General features: G+C 34.9%; 1 protein-coding gene across 5 annotated transcripts in view; it reads left to right on the forward strand.

Annotated features, from left to right (window-relative positions):
- Positions 1–18,853, forward strand: part of CSMD3 (CUB and Sushi multiple domains 3) — a 1,012,063-nt gene that overhangs the window by 466,004 nt on the left and 527,206 nt on the right. For 4 of the 5 annotated variants that reach the window (XM_083827428.1, XM_083827429.1, XM_083827430.1 and 1 more), the window contains exon 4: positions 3,821–4,015. The exons of the other annotated variant lie outside the window; for it this stretch is intronic. In XM_083827428.1, the coding sequence (XP_083683554.1) occupies positions 3,821–4,015 (195 nt within the window). The remainder of the gene's footprint in view (positions 1–3,820; positions 4,016–18,853) is intronic. 5 annotated transcript variants of the gene reach the window in all.

Genomic DNA, 18,853 nt, shown 5'->3' on the forward strand with positions numbered 1-18,853 from the left:
CACCTGATGCTCATACATCTTCACCTCCAGCATGCAGTCCCTCTCATGGAATGTATCTGAATTGATCCTATGTGAACTTCCCACAGACAGCAGTTCTTCAAGAACTGCTCCAATATGGGTCCATACCACAGGGTTCATCCACAGGTGGCAGCTCATGCCAGATCACCTGCACCTGCTTGGGCTTCTCTCCATGGGCTGCAGCTCTGGCCTGGAGTCTGCTCCTGCGGGGGCTCTCCATGGGCCAGAGCCTCCTCTAGGGCACATCCACCTGCTCCACTGGGGGCTCCTCCATGGGCTGCAGTGTGGAGATCTGCTCCGTGTGGGACCCATGGGCTGCAGGGGGACAGCCTGCTCCACCAGGGGCCTCTCCACAGGCCACAGGGGAACTGCTGCTCTGTGCCTAGAACACCTCCTGCCCTGCTTCTGCACTGACCTTGGTGTCTCTTTCTCGCTGCATTTTCTCATTCCTCTCTCCCAGCTGCTGCTGCTGCACAGCAGTTTTTTCCCTTTCTTAAATATGCCCTCATAGAGGTACAACCAAACATCACTCATGGGCTCAGCTTTGGCTAGCAGGGGTTGCCTTTTGGAGATGGCTGGAATTGGCTGTTAAGGGGCAGCTTCTGAACTCTTCTTACAGAGGCCACTGCTGCAGTTCCCTCATGTGGAATAAGTGCCTGAGGTGACTTGGAAATTAAACTGATATTCACATTTTAAGGAAAAGTTACAGCATTGAAGAAGCTTCCAGGGTAGAGCAAGCTGCACTACATAGAAGTTCCCTAGACCTCCAACCTTAGATGTTAATCACACTGGGGGACCTTGGTGTTCTGACTCTAAGGGGAAAAGGATGGAGTGTGGAGCGGAGTGGGGACACCATGTCTAGGATCTGTGGTAAGATGGGAACTTGATTGTTCTTGTTCACACCGAGACCGATAAGCTGCACATTTGCTCCCCTGAGTCAACAGCCTGTCATATTTTTGACAAAATGCTGTATATTTTAGTGAACTTTACTCATTATAATATCATTATAATACCAAAACACATCTCCACCCCAAAAGCTATTTGCCTCCAAGGTGTGATCACCCCTCACTGAGCAAGCACTCTGAATTTCTCTGAGCTTATACCTTTAAAGAAAAGTGAGAAAAATTTGCACCAATTGCAACCAAGATATGCATGACTAGAGTCACTCAAGCTCCACCTAAAGATAGAAAATAATATAAATTTGACTTAATGGGGGGGAATATTAGGCCTTCTGGGATGAGTTGATGAGTTAAGCCTTTCTCCCACCCACCCCCCTCCCCGGGACACCTTTGGATCAGATTTGAACAGTTGGTTATAACAGGTGTCTCCATGGAAACTTAGAAATCTCTGTAGAGTCTTTATACCCTTTAACACGTTTATAGACAGGCTGTGTTACTCATGCTTTTGGTATTTGAATGTACTTTGGAGACAGTGAATTTATCACCGGCAATCCAACAAACCTGTGTACCTGTTGCTTTAATAAATTGCACTACTCATTAAATCTGCCTGTGATAGTTCTCAGTGAATGCGACCAAACTCTTTAAGTGTGGCCATGGTAGTTCATGGAACGCAATTAGAGTGAGAATGTGCTACGTTATTTGTGAATCTATAATCGTGATAGTTCAGTACCCTGAATGCAACCAGACTTATAATGGCTAATTGGGTATACCCTTAACGCAACACCCCACTACCAAAACCTTGTTGCATAAACCCAATACAATAACACATTGCCTTCTTTAGGTAATTTTTGATGAGACAACAGTAAGAGTAAAGCAAGCAATTTTAGGCATTGACTGTTAAAGACAACACTAGTCTTTGTATTCTTAATTTTGAAGGACTGGGTATCTTTTTGTGGCCTTTTCTCATAACACTAGGGAATACAGACATCTGAAAGATTTCATCTTCCTGGAGAAAAAAAAAAAAAAAAAAAGAAAACACCACTGTGTACAGGTGGAGTTTTCAAGTTAATTGAATACAACTTTATAAGATAACCAAAAATCACCAGATGATATTCTAACCTTTGTTTTGAAATTGTGTGATGACACTGAATAACTTGAATGGCCTTGGAAACACTTTTTAAGGATTTAAGAGTTATCTTAAGGACAGAACACACGGCTTGATAAAGCAATAGTAAGAACATTTCGGTGAGCCTTGAAGTGACCATGATGAGACAGGTCACTATCTTCTTACTTCTGTGTTGTGTCTTTGTGCAAGGTAATAAGAATCAAATCCATCTCTATACAGTTTATCATATTATTATGTAAGAGAAAGAAAGTAATGACAATAATAGCAGCACCATCAGTAGCTAATGTGCATATTTAAGTATTCCTATGTTCATATTCACATCAAAACACGATTGCTACTGCAAGTCTTGGTATTTGTATACACATATATACATATATAGCAATTGTATAGAGACATTTATAGCATACAGAGAGAGACATATATGGTTATACTGGGTTCCTCCTTTTAACAATTGTTTAATAGTTATTTTCATGGCTGGTATCAGAAATATAATAATATATCATATTTCTTGGTAGTTCTTGGCATAGAAGTTGGACAATGTAATATAACTCATGAGCCATATTGCTTATTTTGATAAACATTTCTGCTTTTTTTCTTTAATCAAAATGTACTGTCACAGTTCTATTTTTTTGTTCTTTTTTTTTTCATACTGTATTTAAATACATATATATATGTATGTGCATTTACACACACTCATGAGCACATTGGGCATGCAGAGGAATAGTTTAGTTACACAGAACACAGGAAAGGAAGTAAGATAATACATATATAACCACCTGCTGTTGTCTTGTTTCCTTTCTTTGGTGGATTAGGGAAATTTACTATGCATCCAAGTACAGGTTTACCTGATTTGCCTCTTCCCTTTCAGCATTAGGATTTTAAATAAAAGTATTTACAACTTGGTACAAATTTTGAAGAACACAGGCCAAGTAATTATTTCACTCACACTTTTTGCAAAGTCTGTCTTTTTACATCTATTCACTAAAGGTCTTCAGTAACAATAGGCATGAGCAATGTTGTAGTTAAGCAGTTGATAATGATGACACAACATCCAAAAGAATATACAGTTGAAGTGCAAGTACCACCTGAACTCTAAGAAATCTGCTCAGAGACCAAACTGTGACTCATTTTTGATTCTCAGTGGTTTAAATCCCTGACTCAGAATCCCAGAAGTCACACAGATCTATGGTATTACATACATTTAAATTAACCAATACTTTGCTCAGATATCAGTTACCAACAGTATTTCATCACTTTTGTCTTGTTATCTAAAACCTAATAAATCATTTAACATCTTTCTGATCATGCTGATTTGTTAAAAACTCGCAGTGTTTGTCCTTGAATACTTTTTTTCTTTCTTTCAAAATTGCTTGATTTAGATTTGATGTTCTCCAAATCTGTATTACAGCTTTGTTTACTATTTTGCATTTGTACAACTTAAGAGTCATGAATATATCAAGTTCCTTTCTTTATTCTTCCTATGTAAGCAATTCTTTGCTAATGATTAAGAAAAATATATGAATGTGTCTATAGCTGGGGTTTAAGGAAAACTTTGTGCTTATTTTCATATAAGCACATTCTGCTTTGTATTTGTGGACACATATGCAAATGCTCAATAGACTGAGACAAGCTTTTTCAATGTTAAGAGTTGAAAAATATTCATTAAAACACATTATCTACCCAAAGTTGCGCTAATTTACATTTTCTTTATTTTTCAGCACAACACAATATTGATTTATAAAAATATTCTAAGTAATAATAAATATTTATTCTCTAGAATTACAGAGTAGCTCCTGTGGCAATCCAGGAATTCCACCAAAGGGTATCTTGTACGGTACAAGGTTTGATGTTGGGGACAAAATCCGATACAGCTGTGTAACTGGATATATTTTGGATGGCCATCCTCAGCTTACTTGCATAGCTAACTCTGTGAATACAGCATCATGGGACTTCCCTGTTCCTATTTGTAGAGGTAAGAAAAATGCTACAATGATATTCTCAAATATATATAATAATAATACTATGTATATTAGTTTGAATTACCTAAAATGTCTGTTTAAATTGCTAACTTTTAGATTGTCATCAAAGGAAAAAAAATATTTTAGAATATTTTTCTCTTGCTCATATATATCTATCTCAGTATACACACCTGCTAATTTTTCAATAAGTATCCTAGTAAAATTACATTTTTCGTTTATTTTAAAATGCATGCAATGACATTTCAGAACTAGGAACATAATAAGTAGAATATGAATGCACATCTTCAACATATTTACAATTAATGCAATGTAATTTTGGGATCTATTCATACTCCCTAAGAAGTATTAACAGGATATTGAGCAAATAGAAGTTTGTTAGTACCACAACACTTGAGTTAGAGGGACTTGCCCTCATTTACAGTTAGATTTCATATCTTAAAAATTCTATAGAATATTCTGTATTATAATGGAAGGAAAGCATACTAATATTTAAGAATAGATAATATTTATACAGAGTGTTGTGTGCTGTATCAAAAATTTGTATTGTAAAGGTATTTATGTATTTATATATTTATATATTCTGTAAAAAATCACATATTTCATAGAATATTCACTTAATGATCTAACAATTATTATATGTCAAATCATTTCCCTTTGTTCAAGTTAGAAATATAACAGAACTAGGGAATCATGTTTTATAGGTAAATCTTATTTTCTGAGACTTTGAGAGAGAACTAATATTTGCACATTACTGAAAGAAGCTAAGCTGATAAAATGGAGGAACTATATCTACACCAGAAATACAACCAGATATGACAGAGAAAGTATTTTGAGGAAGCACTGTTATGTCTGGAAAGCTTGAGATCCTTTTCTGGATTCACAGGTTAACCTTACAGAATGTAACATTTAGATTTCTCTGAAACATTTGACTCTGTCTTACAGAGTTGACAAAAACATTCCATCTGAAATTAGCATTCTGATTTAATAAATAACAACAATAACAACCTGTTGAATTAAAACCTGATTAATAAGTACCACAACAATTTAACTAGATATGGGAAGTGCATATCATATATGGAAATACCATTCTATTCTTTCTTATTCTTGGTGTAAAGCTATGATTATCCATGATCTCAAAGAAAATGCAAAGTTATTACAGATAATGCTATTTTCTAGTAAAATCACTAATAACTCCTAATTCTTTCATTCCTACATGCCAGAAAATGCTGGCACATAATGAGAAAAATATACAATCAAGGCATAACTACAAATTTTAAGGAGATGATTATAAAAGATTTGATAGAAAAGTGAATTTGGACAAAACTTAGACTCGTAAGAAAGTAGAAGGTTAAGGGACTTCAGCTTAGACCATTGTCCAAATTCTTGATCTGCCAATTTTGAAATGAGTTGACATTCAAACTTCATCCTGAAATGAAGATGACAGACTTGAACTTGATGATTCCACTTGTCAATCAATCATCTCAGTCACAGTGTTACATAAAATTTCTTTTGATATATCTCATTCAGGAGAACTTTTTTTTTTGTTTTTATTCCAAGGGAAGTGAAAATGCACAGTGCAACTTTGGAATAATACGCTCCCAAAGTAGTCTTGTGCTTAAATATAACTCCAACATGTAAGCAGAAGACTATCATATATGAATATAGAAAGTACACATTCTTCTTGATCATGATTAAAATCTGTAGGGAAAAACAGAGTTGATAAATTGGGAAGGATTCAGAAAAAAAGGAAGTAAGTTATATTAGGTTTCAAAATTATAATGTTATCTAGAGACTGAAGGAGATCAAACTTTTGACAGTATGTGAAAGAAGATGTGACTTGATTTACTGTAGAAACTCATGCAGAAGGGCAACATTTTTTCAGACCAAACAGCTCCCTAGTCTAGACCAACAGCACTGAAGAATCTAAGGAGTAAAACCCTGACGATAATAATAATAATAAACAATAAAGACAATAATAACAATAACAATAAAAACAATAATAATAAACACTGTGTACATGTTATTAGTGGTGGTTACTAATTACTGAAATTACATGTAGCAATGTGAAATTCTTGATTTAAGTTTTAACATCAGGCTTAATGGCTTAAAGGTTTATTGCACCTGGATACTGTTAGGGTATTTTTGGTCTAATTTCAATGAAAAATGTCACTAATTACTGTAACTCTATGATTGATATTGGAAACATCCAGCTTTACATTTAATATGGAAACCTTTGTGATTCCATTCCAATAGATTTGTCCTAATTTTGTCTAATGTAATTATCCAAACACAGAATTCTGCAGGAGGTTGCTAAAGGTGATTATGCAGTAATGAGCTTCTTATCTCTTTCTCTCTGTTTGCCATGGAGACTTTCTTAGATTAAACACTTATCTATAAAGAGTTCCTCTGATAAATGTTTTACTGTTCTCTACCAATGATCATTACATTTAAAACAGAGAATCCTGAGACAAATGAGTGAAGTTATATGTATTTTTGAGAGTATATATATATAATAATTGCTTTTTCTTAACCTGAAACAACTTGACTACTGTTTCTGTTAGATGGCCAGGTCTCTTCCAGTCATGCATACACTAATAATCTGTTTTTATGTAATTAGTTGGACTGAGAAAATGCAGAATACTTCAGTGCCACTACCTGGCATTTTCTGATTTGTTATGACAATAGCATACAGAAGAAAAAGACCCACAAATAGCACAATAGTATACTTTGTTCATTATTAACTTTGTATCAATAAAAAATCATATTTTTTATTTGTCTTTATATATTGGAAACAAAGCAAAGCTCTGAACTTACGGCATGCTTAGATATCAGCTCACAGGTGTCTTTAAATCATGTGTGTGTAAATATCACTGTTATTTGCCTCTTGTCATTCAGAACAAGTAAATTTTGAGAGTAGTATTTTTTTAGATCATTCTTTTACATTGCCTCCACTTTGAATGAAGAGAGTGGAAGGAGGAGGAAGAAGTTGTGCTTATGTTTTAATGATCTAATTCTTACAGACTGACATTTAAATCAGTAATAAGATTCTTCGGAATCAACAGTGCCTCATATTGCCACATGTCCGTACATGTGCCCATTTATAGGTTTGTGGTTTAAATCTGATGCATAACACTGATATTTGTATTCTTTAAGTTCTACATTTTGGGCCTAATTTTCTTCAAAGAGAAGAATGTTCTTCATCAAATGCCTTCTTTTTTCCTTACTAGTCTCTGTGGTACCATATTGGAAAATTAGTGCACATGCCTAACAGTTGCTTTATTTCACACCCTGTTTCTCAGCGAACATAGTTCAAATGCACAGATTTTTTCACCTGCCATTTATGTGTTCTGACATACATACGTATATTTTATTTTCTATTAGAATTAATAGAAATGCAAAAACACCTTAATTAAAAGAAAACCAAATTGGTCAATTATACTGTGCATAACCTGTGACTAGTTTTAAAGTCTTCTTCCTTGACAAATTAATTTTGATAAGGTTATTTTCAACAGTGAAGCATGACAAAAGATTTAGCATATTGCTTTCCATTCCTGAGATAATGTTGCAGCTTGTAATTTCTCCATAATGCAGCAAGGTATGAATAATTTACTGAAGCTAATAAATAAGGTTACAGTTATGTGTATTATTGTCATTTTATAAAGATTATAATACTTACAAAAACAAATGGGTATTCTGACTTTTATATTTTTAAAACTTTTCCTGTTCCAGGGTAAAAATAATTATCATCTTATAAGATTTTTCATTCTAAAACTGTTTCTTTAGAATTCAAAATTTTTGAAAAAAATACAGAAAAAAAATTAGAGTTTTATGTATATTTTAGTTATAGTTCTATTAAAATATTTTCACTGGTGCTTGTATGTGTAGCTGCAAATTATTTATCACTATTAAAGTAGTGTTCAGTTGCTCATAACTTTGTTGTTCTAGTAATAACTCTCCATAAATGTTAAATTAATATTGAACTTCTTTCCAAGAATCATTACACTAGTTTTGGGGGTATTTTTAGAGCAGGATCAAGAAAAGGTATTAATTTACCCCTACAAAGTTACTGAGCACTTAATAAAAATGTAGTAGGTATATAGACCTATCATACTGAGATAAAGTACGAGCTGGACAATGCAAGGAAAAAATAAGATTCATATAAAATTTACTGTGTTTCACTTAATGAAACAAAATAATGTATTCTGTCATATTCAAGTAATTTCAACTGTCTAATGGGAAAAAAAATAATATTTTTGAATTTTTGTCAGGATATCAGATAAAAATATTGGAATCTTGCTTATGGTTAGAATTTTCAATTTCATATAACAAGATGTATAGACGATATACAAGGCCTATTTACGTGATTGCTGCTCAGTGTTTGGAATTCCTGGAAGCTGTCTTTCTCAAGGATACAGGACAGGTTGTTACCATGGTGGAGGATTAAAGCATCATTGCTCTTTTCTCAATGAAAGAGCATAGCAATTAGAAGAGAAGGGGAGGTTCTTCCTTCATACTTAAGAAGCTGTCTTGTTCTTGTGAGAACAATCTTTTGAATTGGATAAAGTTAGTGTATTAGTATAAAAACACACAGAAACAAACACACAAGCAAATGCAAGCATGACAATAGTTAGGTAAGTTGTAAATTGAGTTTTCCAAAATTCCTATTGCCACTTCGCAATGTTTTCCAGATATATGTGTCTATTCATTTATTTTGCTGACAATTGACAGTATTGATGCTATCTGACTTTAGATTCCATTATTTAGATAGTTATGTCAAATCTGATTGTTTAAGATAGCCTTCATTATCAATGGACGTAAATAGATCCATGCCATTTTAAAATAAAAATTATCATCTCATAGAACTTTAGACTTCTGCTTAAGGATGGCATAAATTATGCCTGTCACCATACACAGAAATTTTCATTTCTTTCCACTGGCTATAAATATAGATTAAAATTATTAGTTCAGAATATTCTTAATCATTATGAATACGTGTACTATTCAGGAAAAAAAAAAAGAAATACAAAAGAAAAATCATTCAGGTTACAAGAATTAGTCTTTTCACTTTCACTTATTCTGCTCTAACTGAGTGTTGTAGAGCATATTTTAACATGAAACTCTGAGTATCCAGTAGTTTGAATTCACTTGGAGTTTTTTTTGGACAGAAAAAGTTTTGGCTGCAGTTACTTTTTTTTTTTACATTGACAAAATACATTTTTACTTCTCTGATTGTGGGAGGATATTGTTATTCTTTGTTTTTTGTTTGTTTTTTTTTGTATTTCGTCAAGACAGGTTAAAGTGCTTGTTACTACAAGTCTCAGAATTCTATAATTCCGATTTCACATATATATATATGTACATATAAAGATATGTTTATTTCTACTTAACTTTACAGATGTAATCTTCATTTCTTCTTCTTCAATGGATTTGTTCCCAATAAACTGTTTTTTATATATTTATATATTTTCAAGTTATCTAACATAATATTCACATTTGGATGTGAATATTAGAATACTCAGCTCACTATTGAAATAATTTGCCGTTTCTTGTGTGAAGAACTCACTGGAGAGGAAAAATTGTTAATTGCAAATCACTGATGTATTTCTGTAACTACATATATTCATGAGTACATATATATATGTATATATATGTACATATGTATTTTATACATGAAGTAGGTTTTAGGTCACACAGAGCATCTTCAAATGACATAAAAGTTTACTTATATATCTTGTATACTCTCCAAAATATTTTTCCTGGAGGGATATATGTGTTTATTATGGCCAATAATAGGAATTTTTGGGAAAAAAAAAATGATTTAAACTTCACTAACCTACCAAGAAGTATTCATATAACAATATAGATACTTCACAGACAGATAAATTTGGTTGCATTTTGGTAAATGATTTTATGACAGTGTGGCAAATAGAAACAAGTAATATAGACAGTAAACAAGCTGCCTCTGCCTCTGCATGTTTGCTGCATGCTGGCTTTGTATGGTGTGTAAAGATCAAAGCAGGAGAGAAAGTCGAAGTACTGTACTTGATGTCATACCATACATAAACTAGTGGAACTGAGAATATATACAGGAGAAAATAAGGTGTGCTAACTTAAAGGCAGGAATAAATTACAACTCACAGGGAACAAGCAGTTTTATCTGAAGTCATTTCCTGTATACAAACAGTTGTCACCACTTATTCTTGGAAAAAGCCCCCATATAGCCAGGTGAGATGGATTAAAAATGTGTTTATTTAAAGAAAGTAAAAAAGAAAACCTATGTGCTTCATTTGTAGAATTATATATTTGTATATAAGATATGGACATAACATGAACACTAATGACTGAGCTGTTTTTCAGAGATAGTTCCACAGGTCCCTTTCAAGACATTGCATATTGGTGGCTTATTACTGCCAATGCTCTTATCATTGCTTCATTAAAAATGTCAAGTGGTCTACAGATGGCAATGATGCTCCCTTAAAATTAGAGAAGTTGATTATTTTATTTTATTTTTTGGTGGGGGCTGTAATGAAATAAGTCTACCATTACATTGATATAGCAGTATAATATAAATTCAGTGTGTTTTCAGGTATGTGCTTTCCAAAAGAGCCCAGAAGTTCTGCAAAATAATATCTTGAATCACCTTTTCTTAATGAGGACATTACATTGAGTTTAGCTGCTTCAAATTTTTGTGACAAAAAAATTATGTGGGTTTTTTATTTTTTTTTCTTTATTTTAATTATCTTTAAAATTTGCAATTTTTAAGACCAATAGAATTAAACTTTTGGCTCAAGGAAAAAAAGTATTAAAACTGTGCTCTAGTATACCCTACCATACTTGCTCATATACCCTATCATACATCTCATGTTATCAGTGTTTTTCTCAGGATAGTATCTGGTTCTCATTATCAGGGTCATTTCACTTTAACACACAGTATACTTGTGTGAACAAATATATCTGAGCCTGAAGAAGAATTCCGTATATGAATTTTAATTTGAAATTGTATTCATGATTCTATTATTATTCAAAGTTGAGAAATTCACTGAATTATTAGAAGCTACTCTAAGTCATTGTTGATGTTCTATGAATCAGGAAACTGCTACAGTCCTATTTTATTATGTTAATATTATCATATATTCCTAACAATACTATGAATATACACTAGTTTTACTGCACTATTAATGAAAATATTCTCATTACTTATATATATATCCTAAACTGAAATCATTAAAAATCTAGAAGTAATAAAAATGATGTAACACAGTATGCTTGTTTTAACCAAGAAACATTACTAGGGACTTTTCTGATTTGTTTTAATACATTAGATTCAAGTTCAAAACCTCTTGTGTTTGTTCATTTATGACAATTATGACCACTTAACTAAGTTCATATGATGGATAAGAACTTTAAAAACTCATTCTGCTCACCTGTGAAAACTTGTGTTCAAGGAAGTACTAATATATTAGTGATGGTAACCTAAAATAAATAATTGCTAATTTTTAGAAAGCAAATTCAGTACATGTATTTTTTAAAAGAAAATATTTTTATTTTAATAGCATTTCTTTTCCTCAGCATTTAAATGTTCAAAGGGTGATTAAGAGATGCAAAAGATCAGGATATTGTTTAACAGTTTAAGAAGCAATACAAAATATCTGAAAATGCTTTCCCGATTCATCCTTTCATTAGAAATTTATACATCCAGGTCAGAATATTCATCAGAACATCAGAATCACACTTTCATTTGGTTTGCATAGTTTGGCTTTTGAAGTCCTTATGAGATTAAACAGATTTTAGGAAGTGATCCTTCCACTCCACTCAGAATTGGTGAGGCTGCACTTGGAGTATCGTGTCCAGTTCTGGGACCCCAGTACTAGAGAGACGTGAACACTCTCAGAGAGATCTATGGAGGGCTACCAAGATGCTCAATGGACTGGAGCACTTCTCTTATGAGGAAAGGCTGAGAGTAGAGACTGTTTAGCCTGAAGAAGAGGAGGCTTAGGGGGAAAATTATCAATGTCTATAAATACTTGAAGGGAGGGTGCAAAACTGAAGAAGCCAGGCTCTTTTCAGTTGTGCCCAGTGCCAGGACAAGAGGAAATAGGCACAGACTGTAAAAGAATAGGTTTCACCTGAACTTCATGAAGCACTTTTTTATTGCATGGGTGATGCACTGGCATAGGTTGCCCAGGGAGGCTGTGAAGTCTTCCTCCCTGGAGATCTTCAAAAGCTGTCTGGACATGGTCTTGGGCAAATGACTCTGAATGATCCTGCATGGACTAGATGACCTCCAGCTGTCCTTTCCAAAAACAACCATTCTATAATCCTGTAAATTTGTATCAGTACTAAGGTCAGCAGCCCTAAAATCAGCTAGAAACTGACACTAGTGGTGGGCAAATCCTGAACATTATAGAGTCCAGAATAAAAAATTATAATTATATTCCTGATATATATATATATATAATTATACAGTCCAGAATAAAAATGACTTTATTTATGACTTTATTGATCAGTGCAGTAACCTTCATTTGGAAAATAGGCCTCTTAAGTTACATCTCCAAACAGTAAGACTGTGGAATGCAGCAGAACTGAATTGTTTCTAAGTAAATTAAATTATGTTTAGAAGAAAGTATTTGTAACTATTTCAGAAAGGGGGCATTTGTAGACATAGCTCACACAAAAGTAAGGAAAGGGCAGAACTAAGAACGCATTATGTTGCTACCTTTTGTGGAAAAAGTACCAATATGATCAAATTTGAGAACAAAAGTTTATTAAAAACAAACAAACAACTGATACAGGCAATTAAGAGGAAAAGAAAAAGACCAGATTTTAAATTCAAGAATTCTATCCCGGCACTGAACAAAATAAAATTTATTGAATATCAAAATGCTTGAGCCCATTGCTGTGTTCAAAACTATCAATTAGGACTACTTACAGTGAGTGGGTGGAAGTTAGTGAAAGTGGTTAATGAAAAGCTTGAAACACTGTTTTTAACGCATGTTTTCAAAAAAAAAAAATTCTTAAACAAAGACAAAGGATATGGAAGTAAACAATGCATTGACCATATTCACATACGAATTTTGAAATTGTTTTGCAAAATTATCACAGAAAACAACACAACAGTGAGAATTATACAATCACTTGAAAGGGAAAAACTACTTTGAAGGATCAAGATGATTGAGTGGGAAGGAGTAACTTGGAAAAGTAAAATACCATTTTAGGCTGATAATTGACAACAATTTAAATGGTTTGTTTTGGTAATATGTACAGTGCAGTCATCAAAACATAATACTAGAGCATTAATTCAAGCAAAACCCAGTCTTTCATGTGAGATTTAAAGCTAAATTATAGTCAAGTCTATTTGTTGGAAACCTTTACAGACTATTTTAAGAGAAGTGTTAAACATATAGCTCTATCTCAATTCCAGTTGGGCTAGTAAATTTTGCTTATGCTACCTAATTACTTCACTCTTATATTCTGTTTGGGTTCATTTACTATGTGGTATTTATGGATAAATCCTTTCTAATGGTTAATTAGCATAAATAACATTAGTAAAATAATTTGAGATACTTTGAAAGTAATTACTGGTAAATTCCAGGTTCATTAACACAGTTTACTAAGCTGCTTAATCCAAAAGCTTTGGCAGCAATGGGTTTTTAAATAGACTAGTATTTTTTTTTATTATTTTTTATCAGAATATTAAAATTATAATTTGATAAAACTTTTCGTATCTCTTGATCACTGCCAAAAATTAGAATTTACCTAGGTATAAATGAAAATTGTGAGAATATTAGTATTTAAATAACACTCTGCAAGCACTAATATATACCTCAATGTTACTTACATCTAGAAGGCAAAAGTCTCTAAGAAGTCTTAAGCCCCTCAAATATTACTCCAAGAATACAACTGATTACCAGTAGTTGTTTGTTGCTGTTTTGTTGGTTTTTGAAAGCAAAAGATTTAATTTCTGAAATTCTAATATGACATTTTAACATTCTTCAAGGCTACATTCATTAACCTAAAGAATGGTTATTGATTCTCTTATGGAACATGAATCATGTTCTTCAGCTTTAATTTATCTTCATGTTTTCATCACTGGCAAGACTGTTGCTGCTTTATTTAGATATTAAGACAGCATTTTCCCTATTCATTAAGATGGATTTCAGATCTGTAGCCTGTCTTTAAAGTGATAATATTTACAAATATACACTAATGACACATCCTCATAGTGAACAATTTCTTCTTTATATCTAAATTAAATCTACCTTCTTTTAATTTAAAACCAGTACTCCTTGTTCTATCGCTACGATCCCTGATAAAGAGTCCCTTCCCATCTTTCCTGTAGCCCCCCTTTAGGTATTGGAAAGTTGCTATGAGGTCTTCCAGATCCTTCTTTCCTCTAGGCTAAACAACCTCAACTCCCTCAGCTGTCTTCACAGGACAGCTCCAGCCCTCTGACCATCTTAATAGCTCTCCTCCTGTTCTAACAGGTCCATGCCTTTTTTATGCTCTGGGCCAAAAGCTGAATGCAGTACTCTAGGTGGCGTCTCACAAGAGCAGAGTAGAGGAGGACAATCACCTCCCTTGACTTCCTGGCCAAACTTCTTTGGATGCAGCCCAGGCTACAGTTGGACTGCAAACACACATTGCTGGCTCATGTTCAGCTTTTCATCCATCAACACCCTCAAGTCCTTCTCATTAGGGCTGCTCTCAATCCACTGATCCCCCTATACTGATATTTGGGATTGCCCTGCCGCACGTGCAGGACCTTGCACTTGACCCTGTGGAAATTCATGTGATTCACATGGACCCAATTCTCAGGCCTGTCAATGTCCTTCTGTATGGCATCTCTTCCCTCCAGCATGTCGAACCAACCACACAGCTTGGTGTCACTGGCAAACTTGCTGAGGATGCACTTAATCTCACTGTCCATGTTACCAACAAAGATGTTAAACAGCGCTAGTCCCAGTACTGACCCCTGAGGAAAACTATTTGTCACTGGTTTCCACTTGGAATTGAGCCACTGACCACAACTCTTTCAGTACAACCATCCAACCAACTCCTTATCAATTGAGGGACCCATCTATCAAATCCATGTCTCTCCATTTTAGAGACAAGGACGTTGTGCAGGATAGTGTCAAATACTTCACACAATACTGATAGATGATGTCAGTTGCTCATCTTTTCTCCAACAATGTGGTAACTCCATCCTAGAAGGCCACCAAATTTGTCAGGCACAACTTGTCCTTAATGAAGCCACACTGGCTGTCACCAACCACCTCTCTGTTCTCCATGTGCCTTAGCATGGTTTTCATGAGGATCTGGTCTGCATTCTTGAATTACGGAATTATAATCATAGTCTTGGGTTGGAAGCAACCTTAAAGACATCTAGTTCCAACCCCCCTGCCATGGGCTGGGACACCTTCCGCTACACCAGGTTGCTCAAAGCCCCAGCCAACCTGTCCTTGAACACTTCCAGGGATGGGGCATCCACAACTTCTCTGAGCAACCTGTTCCAGTGCCTCACCACCCTCTGAGTGAAGAATTTCCTCCTAACATCTAATCTAAATCTTCCCTCTGTTTGTTTAAAATCATTCCCTCTTGTCCTGTCATTATCTAACCAAGCAAAAAAGTTGTTCTGCATCTTTTTTTATAAGAGCCCTTTAAGTATTGAAAAGCTGCAATGAGGTCTCCCCACAGCCTTCTTTTCTTCAGGCTGAACATCCACAGCTCTCTCAGCCTCTCTTCATAGGAGAGGTGCTCCAGCCCTCTGATCATCTTTGTGGCACGGAGGTGTAACTGGCTGGCCTGTAGCTCCCCAGGTATTCCCGTTTTCCCTTTTTAAAAATATGGGTTGTGTTTCACCTTTTTCTAGTCACTGGGAACTTCACTAGACTACCATGATGTTTCAAATATAATGGATAGTGGCTTAGTACCTTCTTCTGCCAGTTCCCTCAAACCCTCGGCTGCATCTCATCATGTCCTGTGGACGTGCATACATTCATGTTCCTTAGACTGCATCCCGTGGGAGGGAGCCCATGTTGGAGCAGGGGAAGAGAGTGACCATGAAGGAGCAGCAGAGATGAAGTGTTAGGGACTGACCACAGCCCCCATTTTCCGTTCCCCTGTGCCACTCAGGTAGAGGACATAGAAGAGGGTGGATGGGGGGGGGAGGAGAGACATTTTTAGTTTGTTTTTAGTTTCTCACTGCTCTGGCTTGTTAATAGTAGATACTAAATTTTATTAATCTCCCTATGCTGAGTCTGTTTTGCCCATGATTATAATTGTTGAGTGATCTCCCTGTCCTTATCTCAACCCTTGAGCCCTTTCCATCATATTTTCTCCCCCTTTCCCTTTGAGGAGGGGGAGTTAGAGAGTGGTTGTGGTAGAGCTCAGCTGCCCAGCTGAGTAAAACCAGCACACCACAAGACATAGTGAGGCAGCTCATAGAGATGGAGTTTGGTTATGGGTGGATACAAGTTACTCAGGAGAGACAGGCAGAGAAGATGGAGTGGTGGCATCTGTGTGAAGGTGCAGCTTGGAGGTATGGAGCTGCTGTTGGGGATACAGGATGGGCTGGCTTGTGGCTCAGGAACAGAGAATAATATGGGTCACACTGGAAGGGTTACCCAGGGTCAGGGTGAGGATAAAATGAAGTGAAGTGAGTGTGGGTGAAGTGTTCTTTAACAGCTCAGGGAAGTCTCTGATTGACTCTCATGGGGGACTGTATCCTTCCTGATAACATCAACATGGCAGGATGCAAACAATAAAGATTTCAGAAGATATTAATGAATCCATACCCATGTCTCACAGCAAGATTTATTCCCAGCAGGTATGGAATGTTGGAAACCAATTAAGCAAATAGAAGATAAGAATTTCTGTGAGTCATTGATCAGAGTTTACAGTTACAGCATATTCTATTCTGCTCTCTCAGGGGCAAGTGTGTCCAGTTATTCACCTAATTGTTTTATGAGGGCTGTTTTAATTTTTTCCCACTTGTAAAATAATGTCCTGGGTTTTAAATAACACTTTAACCTGAAGAATGCTAGAATGCTGTCTTGATTAGTGTTTTTGTTTGTTTGTTTGTTTGTTTGTTTCAGAATTAATATGAATTAATTACTGAATTACAGGTAAATGAGCAGGCTTTTATGTTTCTGTATTGCCCATGAAATAAGAGCCCTGTGGTAAGTCACAAATCAAAGGTCTCCAGGGTCTAACCAAACTCCAGGATTACTACTAATCCAGCCAAACTCCTAGACTACTACTGTGTTTATTGACTGCAATCTATAAATCTCCAATATAATACAGATTGGCCAGAAATACTGTACCAGATTCCAATTTTCTAACTCTATGCAGTAAAAAACTTCAGCTATTTCCCAGCTGGGTTAGAACATAGGAAGTCCAATTGAGAGGCTTTCTAAATTTGCACAAAAAATTACACTAAAAGCTCTCCTTCCTGTCATCCATGGTATTTCAGTCTTTTAATTTTTCTAAAGATCAGTCTTCCTTCTTAGTTGTTGTTCCAACTTTGCATAATGGTCAGAAAGATCAACAATCTACACAGCAAAGTTGCTGGTAATGAACTTTGTCATCACTATTTAGATACATTCTGAACAAGAGCTTGAAACTTGTCAGCAAATCCCGGAATATGAACAGAACGAGCTCATTTCTGGACAGTGTTCAGGTATCTCTGTTAGATAAGGGCTTTCAGTTAATGCATCAATATAACACACATAGAAAAATATGTAAAAAGTGAAGATATATATTTATTCATTAAAAACAAACAAATTTATTTAAGTTAATGATGCTGGTCATAAAACTTGTAAATTGAGGAAAGAAGATGGAACTCTGGAACAAAAATACATTTTTCTTTTGAGCTGTGTTTCCCTTCCCCCAGCTATTTATTTAGGGAGTTCTGAAGACAAACTGTTCACATCTAAGTTTAACATTTGTCATAGCTACCTCCAAAGATTTCATGTTGTTAAACTACCATTTCAGCTTCATATGAAAAACTAAAGCAAACCAAAATAGCAAATGAAGATAAATGAACTGATTAAGTCACAGACTCTTCTAGCAGGTCGGTAAACAGTCAGCACATAATTTTCATGGTCTCTTAACAGCTCCCCCCAGCAGCAACAAATCTTGGTGCAATACATTTTGTAATACTATAGATGAAAATTTTCAGAAAATAGTTGCTAGTATTTATTATGAACAAGTGAAGTAGAACTGTGCAAACTGAAGCCTTTTGTAGAATCAGAAAACAAAACAAAACAAAACAAAAAAAAAGAGCAATTCGCAGAGCTCGCTACTGAGAAGAAGTATGAAAGTCCATCAAACAATAACACTGAAGTAAAGGCTGCCCCTAAGAAAGCAAGGCAATCCTGTGTTAAGGCATAGGTGTCTGGAAACAATTTTCAAGTGCCTGAAGAGTTGGTATATGCTGTGATTCAGTTCTCAGCTCCACTGTTAGCAATTCTAGGTCCACTGTGTATAATGGGGAGTTTTTCATACATGGAAAAAAGTCTGACATTTTGGCTACACCTATGTGCATATGCAGATGATCACTCCTACTAAATATGTAGATAAATGCATTAAAATGAGAGTATTCTTGTGGAGTTTCTATATAAAAAGAAATGTTACAATGTTTGTACAGTTTCTTGACATAAGGTGTGTTAGGTGGCTGGGTTCAACTCAGCTCAAGTAGATTTAGTTTTCTGGTGTTTTTATTTTTTGCAAGTTTATTTGGAATATCATGCATTGTATTGCTTCTCTGAATTTGTATTACTTTCTATCTGTATTATTTATTTATTTATTTATCATGAAAATTAATTATAAAC

This window comes from Anser anser (assembly GCF_964211835.1).
Source record: "Anser anser genome assembly, chromosome: 2".
NCBI classification, from domain to species: Eukaryota; Metazoa; Chordata; class Aves; order Anseriformes; family Anatidae; genus Anser; species Anser anser.